Below are 16,793 nucleotides of genomic sequence, written 5' to 3'. Positions count from 1 at the left end.
CCTACGACATAAGGAACAAAACCTCTCAATCAATTTCCGAATTCCGGCGACGTACGGGCGGCAATTTGACGGAGAAATGGAAGACGGGTTTTCGAAAAGTGTCGAGAAACACTTCAATATGGGTACCAAAACGTAGCCCTCGTCGAGAGGATTCCAAAACTATGCTTACTTTCGAAAATCGCTGACCGACGGTGGAGTTACGGGCGGTCAAAGGCAGAAGAAATCGTTTGACTTTTATTACGGGGGAGAGAGAGAACGAGATTCTCGTTTCTTCTTTTATTTTTTTTTCTTTTTTTTTTAACTTAATTATATATTTTTTTAACTTAATCCAATTGGGCTGGTCTGGGCCTTGAGACTTTTGGGCTCTCACACATTGTATTAGTTTAAAAGATGCAGCAGTTCCAAGCAACTTCTTCAGCTAATTGTCAAATTCATGGTAAGCTTGAAAGTGTAGCATATTCATACTTTTTTTTTCTACGAACCCGCAATCAAGACCTTTCAATGTGTATTGGATAAATTCTCGAACTAACACATTAGCCTACAAAACAAACTATCTTAGTAAATTTCGCTGAGTTTTCTATTACAGACTCGTGTTTGTAAGAAAAATCGAACTTATGATTATTAGTCAAGCGTTCACATATGATTGTATATTATAATTTGCTCCCAAACTTGCATCCGTTTATTAATATTTTATAAATATAAATAAAATTAATTAATATTCGACTTTTATGTTTTACTGATTGATAACTAAGCTCGAACAAATGAACTGGGCTCAAATATAAACTTCAATTCGAGCCGAACTCCACAATGCAATTAATATAGCTTATCTTTGGGAATTAGCTCGTTAAAAATTTATTTCAGTTTATATAACAAAAATATAGAAGTGTTTGATTCTTCCGGTTTGTTTCAAAACTTTAACAACAAAAACGCCCAGGAGTGACATACTTTAGAAGAATATTTTTACAAAACTTTACATATAAATTTTATATATGAAGTGAAGTGTGAATAACATTGACCATATAATATGTCTTTTATATGTGTATATGAAAAATAAAAGCAATCTAATTATAGATTAGAAAGTGTACAAAAACATTTTCTTATAAAATATTTCTTTCAATTTTGATCTACTTCTTCTTTTTTTGCCCGTCAATGTGGCAACATCGAAAAAGGAAACGTTATCATTAATGTCAAATTTAAATGATTGACGCGTGAATTATATAAAATGGTTTGTATTACTTACACATAGCCATAAAAATAATATGGAGCAGGTAACATTAGGGTGCATATATTTAGATACCTATTTATGTCACGAGATCAAAGTTTAAAATAATGTAGGCTAGTCCCCTACAACAATTTTAATATCAAACTAACATAATTGGTTTTATTATTAAACATGTATAAAAATCCGGAAAATGAAAACCTAGCCCTATATATAAGTCGTCTTATATCGTTTTGAATATCAGGTTTGTTTATTTTAGTTATTTATTCGACGGAGGTTTTTAAGCTGGGAAAAAACTTGTGTGTGACGGTCTCCTGGGTCGTAGTTTGTGAGACATTATCTTATTTGGTTCATCAAAGAAAAAATATTACTTTTTATGCTAAGAGTATTACTTTTGATTGTGAATATCGATAGGATTAAGTCGTCTCACAGATAAATATTCGTGAAACCGTCTAACAAGATACATACTGGCTGTATGGTCAACATGAGAATTATGGTCAAATTTGGCTCATGGCTTTTAAGTTTTCTCCATGACAAAGTTTTAAATTATCGCAATAATATAAAGACCTCGCTACCAATAATATAAATTTTAAACAATACAATCTAATCTAATCTAATATTGTGTCCAGCGGTAATTTTTTTAAATTATTGCATTTTGATCTTACATAGTTTATTATCATTATATTCTTTCTGAGAATATGTCTCTTGTGAGACGGTCTCACGGATTTATATTATAAAACGGGTCGATCATGCTCATATATAGATTGAAAAGTAATATTTTCGATATTAAAAGTAAAAATTTCATGAGTCGGATAGATAGAAGACATGTCTCATAAAATCGAACCGTGGGGCGGTCAAATAAGAGTTTTTGTGTTTATTTAATATTTATGTTAATTTACGTAAATTTCATTCATAAAAGCATTAATTATATACAATTTAGTCATCAACATTCCTAATGCATATAACATCTTAGAACAGTTTAGCGTATTATAAAATGCATATAGATTAAAATTTAACGGTGCAATCATTTGGGTCGATTGGGTTTTCAATTGATTCTACTCAAGTAGGGGTTGAGATAATGGCTCAATCATTCGCCCCGAGACTAAGGATTCCTTCCAAGCATGTGATGGGCATTTAAATATATCAAACCAAGCAACATTTTTAGTTGCAAAAGATATATATATACATATATATATATATATATATATATATATATATACAAACCAAGCAACATTTTTAGTTGCAAAAGATATATATATATATATATATATATATATTTTTAGTTGCAAAAGATATATATATATATATATATATATATATATATATATATATATATGTGTGTGTGTGTGTGTGTGTGCGCGCGCATATATGCACCTCTTTGCCCAAAAAATGTTTTTATTATATTTATTTTATATGTAAATAATTATTTTTGTATATCCAAAAAATATAATTTGGTTTATTTTTTATCATGTTATCAGTCAATTTACGATCTTAGTCCACTAATTTTCACTTTTTATTTCAATCATTTTTTATTAGAATGTTAATATGATATCGGAAAATGCTAAAATGACGACAATGATTGTTGAAAAAAATGTAAATTAGTGAATCAAGACGATCAATTGACCTATAAAATGGCGAAAATATAAATTCTCTCGCTCCGCTTCTATCGTTTCAGTTTAATATTACACGAGAATTTGTTTTACTTTATATATTGAAATTTTAATCTTTAGTATATGTTTGCTATCTCAAGTTGCTTGTTAAATTTATTTAATTTAATTATAACCCCAACATAATCTGACGGCACATTAGGTTATTATTGGATGATAAAAACAAAGATAAATCGTTAATGGAATCGGCCCTTAGACGTCTGTTGACGTCAAAGCCATCCGACAGAGATTAGAAAATATATCGTAAATGACAACATTAGGGATCCCTACGCGATTAGTAATATATTTAGTGCTAATTAACCGATTATTAAAAAATGCAATTGTCCTTTTCTGCACACGACAGGGTGACGTCACAAGGTCCCACGTGTCACCTTTAGATGGAACACTTTGTCGGTCCGGCGGATATGTTTTACATAGGTCTGTCCCAAGTACACACCCGGCTGTCCACGTTTATAATCTACGTGGTAATATTACTTTGATTCAATATTATATGATCGAAAATATATTTTTTGTAGACGAAATAATAAATGTCAATTATATATATATTGAACTCTATTAGCTGATAACTTGTAGTCCATGAAAAAAAAATGTCTCAAAGTTAGCGATGAGTCTCGAATTCGATATCCAATTATAACAAATCGAATATTGATTACTGTAATATAGAATATCGTACAATATAAATTGTATACTCATTTAGTATATTGTGTTTGATAAACATTTGATACATTTAAATTATTTTCCATGACATGCACTTTCAATAAATACGTGTATTCATTGTACTTAAATTATGAGATATGGTTTTTAATTTAAGCAATTAATACTTGAAATAAACGTCCTAGGATTGTGCTCGATTGTGCTCTATTTTTCGGTTATTTAATTTAATGTGCAATACAATATTAAGTAGACAATATGGGAAAATTTAGTATGCATGAAATGTAAACCTAGGAATGTGACGTCGCCGCTAGTGGAAAATTTCAAAGTTGTTTCGCTATATAAACAACAACGGACTCGTTGTTAGAACTCGCACCACCAACACAAATTCTTAACATTCGATTTGATTTCGACTTGATAGTTTTCGCATAATGGCCGTCGATTCTTCTCCACGATCGGCTGTGAACTGTCCGGAGCCGAACGAGAAATTTGCAAAGGCTCTTCAATTTATTGAAGAGATGACAAAAAACACAGATTCCGTACAAGAGAAGGTGTTGGCCGAAATACTAGGCCAGAATACTGAAACTGAGTATCTGCGAAGGTTCAATCTCAATGGTGCCATGGACCGGGATTCTTTTAAGTCACGGATCCCGGTTGTCACCTACGAGGATCTACAACCTGAGATTCAACGAATCGCGAACGGGGATTTTTCGCCCATCCTTTGCTCTCACCCCATTTCTGAATTCCTAACTAGGTAACCTTCAAAAGAAAAACGAGCAATCGTTGTACTATACATAATTGATTCATGTTTTTTTATATCAAGGCTGGGAAAAACCGCGGATCGACTTCCTTAAAAAGGGGGGGAAAAAGACAAGACAGATCCGAGGAACCGGTGCAATATCTTCTTGAGTGAATTTTTGGATATACAACTAAATACAGTGGCTGGAAGTTAAATGACTAGAATCGTGGATTTGCTGTTTGAATTTTGTTTTGTTTTAATATAATTACATTTAATTTGAATTTCTGAAGATAAATAACTTCTCTCCAGTGTTTCTTGGATTTCTTTTCACCTTTTTTTTTCAATTATCATACATGCACACAACTCGTAATCCAACTGATCCACTGTATATTGACTGAATTTGCAGTTCTGGAACATCTGAGGGTGAAAGGAAACTCATGCCAACAATCAGTGAAGAGATGAACCGCCGCCAGTTGTTGTACAGCCTTCTCATGCCCGTAATGAACCTGTAAGAGTATTCACAATCTTTGGTTTCCCCCATTAATTTACTGGTTTTTAATAAATGAAATATCTCAAAGTATAGATTATGAAACCAAATTTTTTAACTATATACTAATTACTCTCTTAAACTGTAAGCAGATACGTTTCAGGACTGGACTGTGGAAAAGGATTGTACTTTCTGTTTGTGAAGGCGGAGTCTAAAACTCCAGGCGGGTTGGTCGCGCGCCCGGTTCTCACTAGCTACTACCGGAGCGAACAATTTAAGACCCGACCCTACGATCCGTATAATGTCTACACAAGTCCAGATGAAGCTATTCTCTGCGTAGATTCTTTTCAAAGCATGTACACTCAGATGCTTTGTGGCCTTCTGATGCGTGAGGAAGTTCTGCGGGTTGGAGCTGTTTTTGCTTCGGGACTTCTCCGGGCCATTCGATTTCTCCAACTAAACTGGAGACAACTCGCGCATGATATTTCCACCGGCAGTTTAAACCCTAGAATTACTGATTCCTGTATTCAAGAAAAGATGGCTACGATTCTAAATGAACCTAACCCTAATCTGGCTGAATTTATTGCAAGAGAGTGCGAGGATGAGATTTGGGAGAGTATAATTCCCAGAATCTGGCCTAATACTAAATATCTGGATGTAATTGTTACAGGCGCCATGGCTCAATATATCCCACTTCTTGATTTTTACAGCGGAGGCCTACCACAAGCTTGTACCATGTACGCTTCATCGGAGTGCTATTTCGGGCTCAATTTGAAACCGATGACGAAACCCTCGCAAGTCTCATACACCATCATGCCTAATATGGGATATTTCGAGTTTATACCTCACGGCCTATCAGCCCCGGTGAAGCTTTCTCGGGACTCACCACCCCGATTGGTGGATTTGGCCGATTTAGAAGTTGGTAAGGAGTACGAACTCGTTGTGACAACCTACTCGGGGTTGTCCCGCTACCGAGTAGGCGACATCCTGCGAGTCACTGGATTTCACAACTCTGCACCACAATTCAAGTTCATTAGGCGGAAGAATGTCTTGCTGAGCATTGACTCGGACAAGACCGATGAATCTGAGCTTCAAAAGGCCGTTGAACATGCGTCAGCTATGCTGAGCGAGTTTAGGACAAGTGTGGTGGAGTACACTAGCTATGCTGACACGAAAACCATTCCAGGACATTATGTGATATATTGGGAATTACTTGTAAAAGATCCAGCTAATGCCCCAACTGATGATGTTTTGGCCAAATGCTGTCTCACCATGGAAGAAACTATGAATTCGGTTTATAGACAATGTCGAGTCGCAGATAACTCAGTTGGACCACTCGAAATCCGTATTGTGAAAAAGGGAACGTTTGAGGAGCTCATGGATTACGCAATATCGAGAGGCGCATCAATAAATCAGTACAAAGCCCCAAGATGTGTAAGTTTCACGCCTATCGTTGAACTACTCAATGCTCGAGTTTTGTCAAAACATTTCAGCCCATCTGCCCCGAAATGGACGCCAGAACGACGAATTTGAACGCCTGCAATATATTTGGAGTAAAAGTAGCATAAGGACTTGATCTTCTAAGCTACCAAGAATCTGTATATTGTGATTTCTTTGTGTGATGTTGATTGTTATATAAGCTTTGGAAAATGCGCTTCTCTTGTGTTTTCTTTCCGAATGTTATATGATTCGATTGGCTTTGTTTGTGTGCGTATAGGTTCAAATAATATGTACGTACGTATATTGTGATATATATAGTCCATGTACGTAGTAGATATATGTATGGAGGCAAGCTGTCTAAATTGTAGAAAGCGAAATGTGATCGTTCCGGGTGGAGTCTGATTTGTTCTTTTTTAATTTAATTTCCATGTAAAAAAACGGTAGAATTTATGTAAAAATTAAGGTTATGATTAAAAATTTTTGCTATTTTGTTAAAGTGCTTTTGCATTATTAGTTGCCATCAAATATTTAAAGTTTTCTATAATAAATTATATATTTATGTATATATAATAATTTAAGCATGATTTATGTCTCTGGTGACTGATAAGTAGGAAATAACTGGAATGAATTTTGTTGTTAGAAATGAAAATAAATAGAAGCAATTTAATGATTTTGATTCGCTCCAATAATCACATTTTAAATATTGTTATTTAATGATAAAAATAATATACTAAACCTTGTTTATAGATCAATATAAAAATTTCAAAATTAATTAATTAAACTTCAAGATTTAATATGTGGGTAATTCATATATATATATATATATATATATATAATATGTTCATAATTAAATAACATAAATAAAATAAATTAGGCATGAGACAAAATATTAAAAACTAATGGAACCAAAGAGATGAAAAGAAAACAAAAGAGTTCCCTCAAATTTTGGCCACTACGTACCAAAGAATAGAAAGAGTACTGACAAATGAGGCATGTCCAAATGAAGTTAATTAAGCCCCAAATCCAAAATGTAATATCAAACTCAAACAAAAAAAATGTTAAACTGGACACAAAATAAAAGATCGAGAAGACATATGGTTCTTTATAACAAGAAGATTAAACCTCCGCCAATTGCCAAACTTCCAAGCAACTTCTGCATGGTCAACAATTTCTCTACCCCATTCTGCAATGTACATAAAAGTTTTTTAAAAAATAATAATAAAAATCACCAACCCAAACCTTATCCCGTGAATATTGGACAAAGTCAACCTAATCCTCGTATCTTGAGCCGCAAAATTTTTAAAAATTTATAATTTCAATAGACAAGTTGGCATGTTTAATATACCTAGGCATGGTGTCCATAATCATAAATATTAATTGTCTGTGTGTCTGTGATTTTTAAATTTAATGACATACATAATTCATAGTTGTCAGCTTAAAAAATATGTTACCTAGACGTTCGTGAAGACAGATTTACTTGTTCAAATGATGGAACAAGTGCAGGCTCATAAAAGACATTAAAAGAAAATTAAACATGCAAGATTCGCGGTTGTTGGATCGGCAATGCGGGTGTGTAAGCGTTGAAATGCAGGATATCATATTCCACGAAACCCGAATCGCTTTGGTCAGAGACATTATTTAAAACATGTGTGTTTTGTCCTCAGATTACTTTGATATCTCAAGCTAAACGTGCGTTAGCAGAAAATGAGAGGGTGATATCATGCACTTGTATCGGATCTGGGATATGATAATGGATTAATGGAGCTTTTTTGAGAAGATTTGGTGATGCGTACCAGATCGTTAGCATCTGTCGTCGGACTAGGAGAAATGGAATCACTTGGTAGGGTAGATCCCGTTGGTGGCGCTGGCGGGCCAAGCAGCTTGGGCGCAGGAGCAGGCGCCTTTTTGACATTCTTTTTGCTAGGAGCTGGAGCCTTAGCCGGGGGCGTGGGAGCCGGTGCTCGTACGGGAGGAGTGCCAGCCTCTGGAGCGGGAACTGGTGGGGACTGAACTGGAGCGAGAGTTGGTGGGGAGGTGACCGGCACTAATGCTGGAGGCGAGCTTACCGGTGCCACAATCGGTGGAGAACTCACCGGAACTGAAACCGGGGGAGTTAAAACCGGTGCGGAGGCCGGAGGAGTGGGTGTAACAACAACAGGTGAAGCAGCGGGACTAACGGGGATCGCAACTGGGGCAGAAACCGGAGACTGAGCTCCGGCAGTAGCCAATGCTACGCAGATGAAGGCGAGTAGAAATCCCGTTTCCCGGTGCATGGTTTTGGTGGATTGATTCTGCGCAGGGATATATTTTCAGAGAGTATAAATAGTGAAAAGTTAGGGAAAATGGACATGGTAAACTTGACTGGGCCCTACTTTATGTGAGTAGGTTCGGATTCTTCGACATCATCCGATATTTTATATGTATTCCTTGCCCATTACTACAACCACCGAATTTCATATATATATATAGACTATAATTTTTAATAAAATGAAAAACATTTGATTATACAGAACGAGAGTAGTACTCTATCTTTGAATTCGTATAAAATAATATATAATGTCCCATTCGATCCATTTCCAGAAATATTTTATTTTAATTTCATAATAAAGCATCTCTTTAAGCTGCATCTGAAAATAATATATAAATATAAACCTTATACATAAAACAACAGATTTTCAATTTGCAAAATATTTGTTTTGTAAAATTAATACACAAAAACTATTGTAAGACGATTTCACGAGTTAATTTCGTGAGACGGATCTCCGACCCGACGTAACTCATAAAAAATAATAATTTTATGTCAAAAATATTATTTTTTATTATATAGATAAATCGAGCCTATTCATCTATATTTTTCTCCCAATATACTACTCAAATTAATATATAATATGATTGACTTGATCGATGGTTCAGTATCCTTAGGTCAGTTTTTTTCCCTCTGTTCCATTTTGTTGTGCTTTCGGAGTTGAACTACAGTTGTAAATAAACGTGTGGGACAGTAAGCTTAAACAAATAAAAAGCCAATCAAATAGAAACACGTTGATTCGTCGGTGGTGATTGGCCGGTAATCATGCACGCCACCACTCTTCTATGAAAATTTTGACCAAAATTATTCAAATGATATATTGATTTTAATATCATAACTGTAAGTATAAAATTGTAATTTTTTTAAAAAAAACATAATTAAAAAATAGTAATAACAGGTCTCCTGTAAACGATCTTATATAAACAATAATTTTAAAAGATTTGCATATTTTAAGCGATATACCTTAGAGTTACAGCCCAATTTTGAAGATTCCCACATTAGAGATACAAACGTAAAATATTAAACATTTTGAAAATCATAATACAACGTGGATAAAAAAAATGATATATGAAATCCTCTCGATCTCCAAATAAAGCGTACGGAAGACCTCTTATCAATGGGTTGGATGTATATTTGATAACAAAAAGAAAGAGGGAAATAATGTAACGTGGAATCAAACCAAATTCTTAATAATGGAATTACACCAAATTTCGGATCATCGATAGCTTGTTCTGCGCTGGAAGAACTAAGGTTCGGTCGACCCTATCCCTGCGGGCACTGCCTGCAGGGGTCGATCCAACGGTTCGGATTTTTTCGAGTCAATTTATTTTTTTTTTAACAGGGAGGTGTGAGTGATCCGGGCCGTTCATAACAAACCAAGAACTAATGCAACAGTATTATTATTATAATAATGATGCAATAATGTGATGTGGATCTTTTCATATGACTGACTGCATTCAACTTATTGCATGTTACCAATCATTATATTATTACAACTTGTACATAAATAATATTAATTTTTTGATTTTGAGTGTTTCAACAATGTTATTTGACATGAATATGACAGTTGGACTAATATTGTATTAGCACATTGTCTATATTTTAAGGACTACGTTTAAATAGAAAAATTCAGATTCATTTGTTTATTTTAATGAATTTATGTTACGTGAATCTCAAATTCATATCTTGGTAATATATATATATTTTGATTATTATTATAAATTTGCTGATAAATGGCCCCAATAAAGCTCACCCAAACGGCGACGTGTCCGATTCTATTTCCTTACACGTGACACCATCCCAAACAGCCCAAGAAAACAACATGAGCCATTCAGCCCAAGAAAGCAACATGGGCTTTCCGTCGTTCTTAAATTTTTATTTATTTTACAGCATACAGTCGAAATATTTATATAGAAAAAATATTCAACAATCAACTCATGATGTATAATCTATGGTAGATTTATACCAAATTATACCAATTGGTCATCCCAACATTTTGGAAACTATCGATTTTTTAGTCGGAAATGTGATATATTTGTCTCACATTAATTAAAATGAAAATTTAAAATATTTTATAAAAGTTTGTTATACACTTCAATAGCAAGTTGTGTTAACTATTTTCGTTAAATGATTACAACTACAAAATGGTTTCTATAGGTCATATTGTTCATTCGCGCAGGTGCGAGTCTGAGCTCGGGACATGAGATAACTGTATCAAAGTCAGTCACTAGCAAGAACACCGGAAAATAAGTATTATGCAGTGCTAAGTGGTTGGGAGCCATATCTTGAACTTGCAGCATGCAGTGCTACATCACATGAGTCACCTCTTGAATATCTATGAGTTGTTTCTAGATTCTTGACGCTAAGGGATCGAGGGGCAGACAGTGATAAGGACGTCGCGTTCTGAAGGAGGATTGATTATGACATTCTAACTCCACATTTGGTTGAAAATGAAAGTTTAAAAATGAACTTATAATAGACTCTAGTAATTAATGTCGATTTGACCTCTAATAATCTAATGGCATCCGATTCTTATCTACAGGTCGATTTAAAATATCTACATGCTTGTTTTTAAAATGCGATATTTCAAAATTTTATATCTTTATCTTGTTCCATGTCTTTGTTTATTTTATTTTCTGATAATAGCTGTGTGATACACACACTCTTCGGCCGGTCTCACCGGAGCACTCATCTCTAATGGATGTAACATGCTCCTACCTTCCTTGAAAAATATACCGTGGTTGTAAGAGAGTGAGCAAACACTCGAGAAATTTGGGCAAAGGGTTAGTATTGTGAATTACCTTATTGTTTAAACTCGTGTTTAGATTAATATAATTAATATCGAGAAAGAGATTTGGTTTGGGTAAATATTTGAAAAATGAATTTTAAATTACATCTATATTTAGTTTGTTAGAAATCCACTAAACTTATTATTGAAAATGCCTAACTTGTAATTTTTTTTATATATCTATCCAAACAAATAAAAAAAAAATCGAAATATATCATTTCAAATACATCAATGCCAACACAATCTAACCGAGAACATGTATATTATTACTGTATTTTCAAAATATTATATGGATATTTTAAAAAAATAATACTCAATAGTCATACTAAAATAGTGATGACATGCATATATATTGTCCGAGCTTTTGGGTGTTGAAAGTGGGGACAAGAATATTATTATTCCACAACGTCGGGACGTGAGTTTGGGATAATTTTGAACTCATCAAACAGAGAAGAGGACCACGAACTGCGACATCTCCTGATGGAAGAATTTAGGCCATAAGAAATAATTTTCTGCAATCCAATCTATCATCATATATCCATGCATGTATGCTTTTCTTGCCTTTATTTATAAGTGTCTCCCGTGCTTCTTGGCAGTGATGAAATGCCTAAAAATGATCGAAAGTGCTACCAAAATTTCACACTTTAATCATGAAGCCACCCACTCCCACCGCCTTCTCCCACTCTTTCCATCCAATTTTAAATTTTCTTCTTTGCTTTTTTTGATGGAAAATATTTCTAAATAAATTTATATTTGAATTTTTATGTGAATCATGTGATCTGAGATGATGGTTTCTAAATCTATTAATTTTTTCAAAAAAATTACTTTTTATATTGAAGTAAATTTCAAATACACTCAAGAATTCGTATCCAAATCAAACTTATCAATAAAAAACAACCTCATATACTATATTTATATCATATTATCATATATAGATACAGTCGTATATCATAATATTAGCAATCATTGATCCCAACAAGAACCATTACGGGAAATGCTATCAATTTGCAACACAAAATTGAATACATTGCCTTATAACTCCGACGCTATTAGCTTAAACAAGCGTGTGCCACTAAAGGAAAAATTAAAATCTACGTCCGACTCGAGTCTAGTTACTTCTTATTTACAACTACCTAAATGTTCGATTTTCGTGTCATGGGATATTTAGAGGTGCTCCGAACATAATATATATAAAGTTAGAATATTATGATCGAAATTCTATTTGATTTTGTTCATAAAAAATATGTAAGATATATTTTATGAGAATAACATAGGATATAGTATCACATCCCAGACCAGAAGATTATACTGATTTGATACAATCTTAATATAAAATTGGATGTTATTTAGCCCAACTTAAAAAAAAATGTAATAAAACTTAGATAATTATTACAAAATATATTTAATATAATCCTGCGAAGAGTTAAAAGTTCATTTATGAATAATGGGTTTAATTTGAATTAAAGAATTTGATTTCATAATAGATTTGAAGTTTAGGTTCAAGTTGTTGCCAATCTTGTATGTATGTAAAATCTACTTGTTTTCTCAATTGATCTATATATAATTATATATCATTTCCACTTATATTTTTACTTCATTATTTGGTGTTAAAGATCATTGACTTGTGTTTAATTTTTTACTAAAAGTTAGTTCAGGGAAGGAGAGATTTATCATGTTCATATATATAATACAACTTCGAAAAACGTAAATAAACCGATGTGAAACATTTAGAACATAAATTTCAACCCGAACATAATCATTTAAATACTACAAATTTTTTTCAATTATGATCATTTCAGATAGATATCGTAGTTAGATAAGCAAACTACTGTTCAATGAGATAATACTCCAAACTAATAATTAGTGAAATAATACCCAAAAAATTAAAAGGTAAACTAAATTAAATAACACTAATATCCCAGAAAAAAGTAAATAAGCAGGTAAAACAAAGTATTTGGAATCAAGCTTCATCGGCCGGGCCTTCTACGGAAAGCTGCTTTAACCATTCAAACGTTCGATGATGGGACAACTGCTTTTTTGCCGCCTGCGGTTTCATCTGTTCCACATTCTCATTCTCATCTTCAATCCTCCGAGCTTGAATGTCGCTCTCACTGGCGCTTTTCTTGATTTGTGCGATTTTAGAACTAACTGTACCGACCACATCATTTGTACACATGCATCCATTAAGAAAACCTTTCTTCTTCTTGTCTGGGCTGATCTTGTTGCTGCTACTGCTTAATGAACTGGTGTTGCTTCCCGTGCTGTTACGGCTCCAGAAATTCTTGCAATTCGTGCTGTTGTTGGGACATCGTGTTTTGAGATCCTGCAATGCCATTTCAGGCGGAGCTGTGACTAAGCCTAGTCGGAAAAGGTTCCATATGGCCGATGATGTTTTCTTGGTGCAGTTCCGGTTGTTTGAATTCACAATTCCAGGTCTGTTTGAAGAGTTTAATCTGGGAGATGGGCTCGGGTGGGAGTGGAATTGGTTCTGCGGGGGCTTCGGCCGCTTATGGTGGGGCTTCGGATGAGTGGCGGCGGAGGAGCTGCCGCTGCTGGATGACTGGTGGCTGCTGCTGATACTGCTGCTTCTGCTGGAATAATATTCCATGGATTCTGACCTGGAAATTGAATCGCTTCCGCAGTACTGTAATAATCCTTTCTCAGAGCTTACAGAATGGCGTAATGGCAGAATTTGGCCCTGGAAAAACACTTCGTCCGCGGCGCACATTTCTGATTCTTTCGACAGAGAGCAGAAATCGAAATCTTCTTGAATTTCAATTGCTCTTAGAGGAATATTACTCGGGCTTTTTTCCTCATCTCTCTCTTTTCTTGAATTCTGAAGCATTGGGAGATCACATAGAGACGGGGCTTCCTCCTCCTCCTCCTCCTCTTCTTCTTGCCGTAAATTAACAATTTTTTCTGTAGAATTCTCCATCTCCACTCAAGAATTCGGTTCGGAATTCAAATATTTCAACTTCTGTCAAGAAAGAAAGAAAGAACTTCACTTCTAATTTATAGTATTACTGTCAACAATTACATTGAGAATTCAAGAAAATGATAGAGAGACAAGTGGAACATAGAGATGAGGAAAAAAAAAGGAGCAAAGGTTTCAGATTAGAGGGAGACTATAGAAGATTAGATTACAAATGGAAATGAATGCAGGCGACCCAAAAATTTTGTACTTTTCTTGTTTGGGAGGAAAGAGAAGTCTTATGGGGCACCTAAGCCGGCTACCCTTTATTTAACTGAGCGTGAATAAATTTCTAGTTCATTGTTATATAACAAAAAGCTTAACTTTTTTCTAGAATCACAATGATTAACAAGCTTATGCCTAAAGTGGGTCGGCCTGGGATTATTTTTTCCCCTTGCTTTATCCAGAGAAATTGAACTGAGAATGGCTTTTAAATTATTAAAAAAACCTGTGGTAACTGTAAAAAACACGGCTTTTGCTAGGTGTGCATGAGAAGAAATTATTCTGTCCACGTACTCCCATTGTCGTGTCTGGTAGGTTTACATGAGTTATTCTATTTGGACTATCTCAACTAAAAACTCACATCCCGAATCCATTTTGGTCATGATACGTGGAGAGAACGCTCCAGATTTATCATATGAGCTGCAATTGGGAATTTTCTTTACATTTTTTTAATGATTGGATTATTTTTTTTAGTGATGATATGTGATGCAAGAATGTTAATCGGTTTACATTTTCAGCGATAATATTTTGATTATCTATATAATTTAAAACTCCAAAAAACTGAAACAATAAAAAAAGATGATCATATGAATCTTTGTGATATTCTCCGCAATGACATGATATTCTCTATTTTAGGGATAAATATTTGTAGATTTATTTTTGCACTTTATCCAAACCATTCTGTAAGAGTAGAAATATTTTATCAACTTTTGTTGATTTCACTTGTCTCGTCACATCAAACTCTCCAGATTTCAAGAAATAAATTGTTGTGGGGTTTGAGATGCGAGATAAGAACTATTGTTGTCTTTTTTTTAAATGAAACTTCAATTCGAAGTTGGTCTGTTAGAATGTTGATGCACGATTATTAATGGAACAGTTAGTGATGTTAGCTGACTAGCACAGGGAAAAATATTAAATTAAACCCGAGACAATATAGAGTCGCTGAAATTTAATATTTGGCAAAGCTTGTGAAATTAAATGATGTTGTAATAACAGTAGTGGTTTTGCCTGTGTGTGTGACAGGTAGGGAATAGCCAGATATGTGTATCATTTAATGGTTCACGGAACCCCGCTTCGTGCCTCAGTTTGTCTTGTGGAAGACATTCGAACACGAGATGATAACGTAGAAGGTATTTTATTCTTTGGATTTTTTTTATCCTGTTTCACTTACTTCTACGTCACATATTTTGGTTATGAGATAAATAGGGTCAAAAGAGGGGTTTTTTTTTATAATTAATTTAAAAATAAAAAAAATTCAAAAATAATTCAAAAAAAATTATTTTACAAAAGTACTTCAATCCGTGACTACAAGACGCGGACTCTCCATGTGGACGAGCGTCCACGCTTACAAAGAACAGACGCTCGTCAACATGGACGAACATCCGTGCTTACAAAGCGCGGACGCTTGTCCACGTATTATTATTATTATTATTATTATTAATTAATTTAATTCGAATAAAAAATATAATATTTAAGTTTTATTATTATTATTATTATTATTTATAATTTTGAATAATTAATTTAATTCGAATGAAAATTATAAAATATAAATATTTATAATATATATTAATTATTAAATATTTTGTATTATTTGGATGAGTGATTGAAAAAATAGAGATATGAGATGATTGAAAGGAAAACGTACATAAAATCAACATTTTAAAAATATGAGATGATTCAAAATATATTTATTGTTCTATTTTAAAAATATGAGAGGATTAAAAGAATTAGAGATATGATAGGATTGAAAATATTTTTTATTTTTAAATTATTGTTCCATTTTAAATTATTGTTCCAAGAAAACGTAAATAAAATCAATTGGTCAAAAAGATATTTTAGGAAGACTCATTTCGAATTCTCTCAAAATTATATAAACACATATTTCATAAAAAAAATTAATTGTAAAACATATAATTATATATAATTATTTTATTATTATTAATATATTTTTAAAAAAAATCAGTCTATAAAAATGAGAAGGCCAACAGTGAAGGAAGCAAGCAAACATTAATAATTATTTGTATAATATATTAATATTGTATTTTTATGTTGTGATTAATATTTTAATTTAATGTTGTGATTGAAATTCAATTAATAATAATAGCTTAAATAGAAAATAAACAATGTATATTTAGGAATATAATGAAAATATTGTAATTCAGTGTAAGTTTTATCGATAATATATGCTAAAGTTAATCATCTTATTGATGTATTGATTAAAGACTAATATTTTTATTCATCTTAATTTTCTCCTTTCAATCCTCTCATATCTATAATTTTTCAATCATTCAACCAAATAATACA

General features: G+C 33.2%; 2 protein-coding genes across 2 annotated transcripts; one reads left to right on the top strand and one right to left on the bottom strand.

Annotated features, from left to right (window-relative positions):
• The first annotated feature begins 3,928 nt into the window (after positions 1 to 3,928).
• On the top strand, positions 3,929 to 6,465 carry LOC142522763 (putative indole-3-acetic acid-amido synthetase GH3.1). The gene is made up of 3 exons (XM_075626293.1): positions 3,929 to 4,291; positions 4,683 to 4,784; positions 4,916 to 6,465. Exons 1-3 carry the CDS (start codon positions 3,969 to 3,971, stop codon positions 6,294 to 6,296), a joined length of 1,806 nt encoding a protein of 601 aa, XP_075482408.1. The 5' UTR covers positions 3,929 to 3,968; the 3' UTR covers positions 6,297 to 6,465.
• Positions 6,466 to 7,104: 639 nt separating this feature from the next.
• LOC142522737 (uncharacterized) lies at positions 7,105 to 8,549 on the bottom strand. Its single transcript, XM_075626271.1, has 2 exons — positions 7,997 to 8,549; positions 7,105 to 7,386 (listed from the first exon to the last, which is right to left on the bottom strand). The coding sequence occupies exons 1-2, from the start codon at positions 8,474 to 8,476 to the stop codon at positions 7,306 to 7,308; spliced, it is 561 nt and encodes a 186-aa protein (XP_075482386.1). The 5' UTR covers positions 8,477 to 8,549; the 3' UTR covers positions 7,105 to 7,305.
• Positions 8,550 to 16,793: the final 8,244 nt, after the last annotated feature.

The sequence above is a fragment of the Primulina tabacum genome, chromosome 13 (assembly GCF_025594145.1).
Source record: "Primulina tabacum isolate GXHZ01 chromosome 13, ASM2559414v2, whole genome shotgun sequence".
Taxonomy (NCBI): Eukaryota; Viridiplantae; Streptophyta; class Magnoliopsida; order Lamiales; family Gesneriaceae; genus Primulina; species Primulina tabacum.
This window is presented reverse-complemented; position numbering and strand designations above follow the sequence as displayed.

What these genes read in the sequence shown, in the direction of transcription:
- LOC142522763 (XM_075626293.1), top strand. Translation starts at nt 3,969, where the DNA reads ATGGCCGTCGATTCTTCTCCACGATCGGCTGTGAACTGTCCGGAGCCG. An exon ending in ATTTCTGAATTCCTAACTAG is followed by an intron (nt 4,292 to 4,682) that starts GTAACCTTCAAA and finishes CTGAATTTGCAG; the next exon opens with TTCTGGAACATCTGAGGGTG. An exon ending in CTCATGCCCGTAATGAACCT is followed by an intron (nt 4,785 to 4,915) that starts GTAAGAGTATTC and finishes AACTGTAAGCAG; the next exon opens with ATACGTTTCAGGACTGGACT.
- LOC142522737 (XM_075626271.1), bottom strand. Translation starts at nt 8,476, where the DNA reads ATGCACCGGGAAACGGGATTTCTACTCGCCTTCATCTGCGTAGCATTG. An exon ending in CGACAGATGCTAACGATCTG is followed by an intron (nt 7,387 to 7,996) that starts GTACGCATCACC and finishes TGTACATTGCAG; the next exon opens with AATGGGGTAGAGAAATTGTT.